This window comes from Galeopterus variegatus, unplaced genomic scaffold (assembly GCF_000696425.1).
Source record: "Galeopterus variegatus unplaced genomic scaffold, G_variegatus-3.0.2 Scaffold5395, whole genome shotgun sequence".
Taxonomy (NCBI): Eukaryota; Metazoa; Chordata; class Mammalia; order Dermoptera; family Cynocephalidae; genus Galeopterus; species Galeopterus variegatus.
In genome coordinates this window covers 78,448-80,222 of record NW_007731506.1, presented here as the reverse complement: position 1 = coordinate 80,222, position 1,775 = coordinate 78,448, and the positions used below count along the sequence as shown (strand labels likewise).

The 1,775-nt window shown below is 57.6% G+C and overlaps 1 protein-coding gene across 1 annotated transcript in view; it reads left to right on the top strand.

Annotated features, from left to right (window-relative positions):
• The window catches only part of LOC103604782 (potassium channel subfamily T member 1-like), an 89,641-nt gene that overhangs the window by 49,985 nt on the left and 37,881 nt on the right, over window positions 1-1,775 (top strand). Inside the window, 2 exon segments of the mRNA XM_008589353.1 lie at window positions 1,077-1,133; window positions 1,509-1,758. Coding sequence (XP_008587575.1) covers window positions 1,077-1,133; window positions 1,509-1,758 — 307 coding nt within the window.

The window sequence follows — 1,775 nt, the reverse complement described above, 5'->3', positions numbered from 1 at the left end:
GGTGGGTGGATGGGTGGATGGATGGGTGGATGGGTGGATGGGTAGATGGATGGGTGGGTGGATGGATGGATGGGTGGATGGGTGTTGGATGGATGGATGGGTGGATGGATGGGTGGATGGATGGATGGTTGGATGGGTGGATGGATGGATGGGTGGATGGGTGGATGGATGGATGGATGGATGGATGGTTAGATGGGTGGATGGATGGATGGGTGTTCGATGGATGGATGGATGGATGGATGGGTGGATGGGTGTTGGATGGATGGATGGGTGGATGGGTGGATGGATGGGTGGATGGATGGATGGGTGGATGGGTGGATGGATGGATGGGTGTTGGATGGATGAATGGATGGATGGATGGGTGGATGGATTGGTGGATGGATGAATGGATGGATGGATGGGTGGATGGATGGGTGGTGGATGGTGGGTGGCTGGCTGGGTGAATAGACATATACATGGATGGATGGATGGGTAGTGGATGGTTGATGGGATGGCCAGACACCTTTGTAGTCATTGAATTTGCAACAACTGCAGTAAGGCTCAGTAGGAAAGTGGGTTATTTGAGAGAAGAGGAGGAGCTTCCCATCACCGTGTGGCTCTGTGAGCAGTGAGACCCTTTGGTCAACGACAGTGGCATTGGTTATAGTCTGTGGCAGAACTAGCATGTTGGCTGTGCCCATGGCACCTTGCCACCAGCCAGTTCCAGGTGGCCTGGAGATGCTTGTCCTCAGGAATGGCTTAGGGATGTGCCTCTTTGAGCATCACCTCGGGGTGGGCACTTTCTCTCCCTGTCTCATGAGCACTGTCCAGCCTCACTTGAGGCAGTTCCAGCCCTTGGGAGGCCCCATGCACTCCCACATTGTACCTGTGGCCACCGCAGGCTGTTCCCTGGAGCCTGTCGTCAGCACAGACAGCATCCCCAGCACTCCTGGGCCGCATCTGTCACTGTCGGGCTCCAAGATGCAGGGTTTGGCCCTGGGTGAGTGAGTGGGTTTCCCCCCAACACCTCTGATCCCATGGAAACCCTGGGAAGGGTCCCCGGGGCGGCGCCTGGCCAGCTCTGTGTCTCTCCACAGCTGGGGCTGCCCAAAGCATAATTATACCTTCAATGGCTCATCCTCCGAGATCAACTGGTGAGTTCACCGTCCGGCTCCCATTTGCCAGAACACTCAGGCTCAGGGCCAGGACGGGTGGGGATAGACAGAGGTTCACACTGCTTGGTCCCTGAGGGACAATGTCCGTCTGCAGCCCATGAGCCACCCAGGTTCCCTGAGGATATGTTCAACTGCACCCCCAGACCCTGGCTGTGGTCAGCGCTGGGACATCCCCTTCAGAGGGGAGCATTTTGAGAATTGTAACAAGTGTCACTTCCCTGGCTAGTCCCCACAAGCTGGCTGCTGGACCCCACAGCCTCTGTGATGCTTGCCTGACCCTAGCAGGGCTCGGCACTGGGAGACCATGGGTGGGGAGGGGAGAGTCTTCCAGGGAGTCGGTGGCTTCTTTTCCAGTTCATCAGACCATAGCCAGGGAAAGCAGGAGCCCAGGCACGCAGCAGGCAGCAGCTCCAGAGTGGCTGGCTGCCTGGGCCCAGAGTTTAAGACGTGTCCCCAAGTTCGCGAGGCTTGTCCCCAGCACCTGGAGCCTCTGTCTGCATCAGACGAGGGGCAGACCTGCTGCCCTGCAGCCTTCTCCCTACACCCAGGCCCCTGCCCATTTACTGATGAGGAACCCAGGCTCAGGGAAACCCAGAGGTCATTGGTGAGCTGGTTTGAACT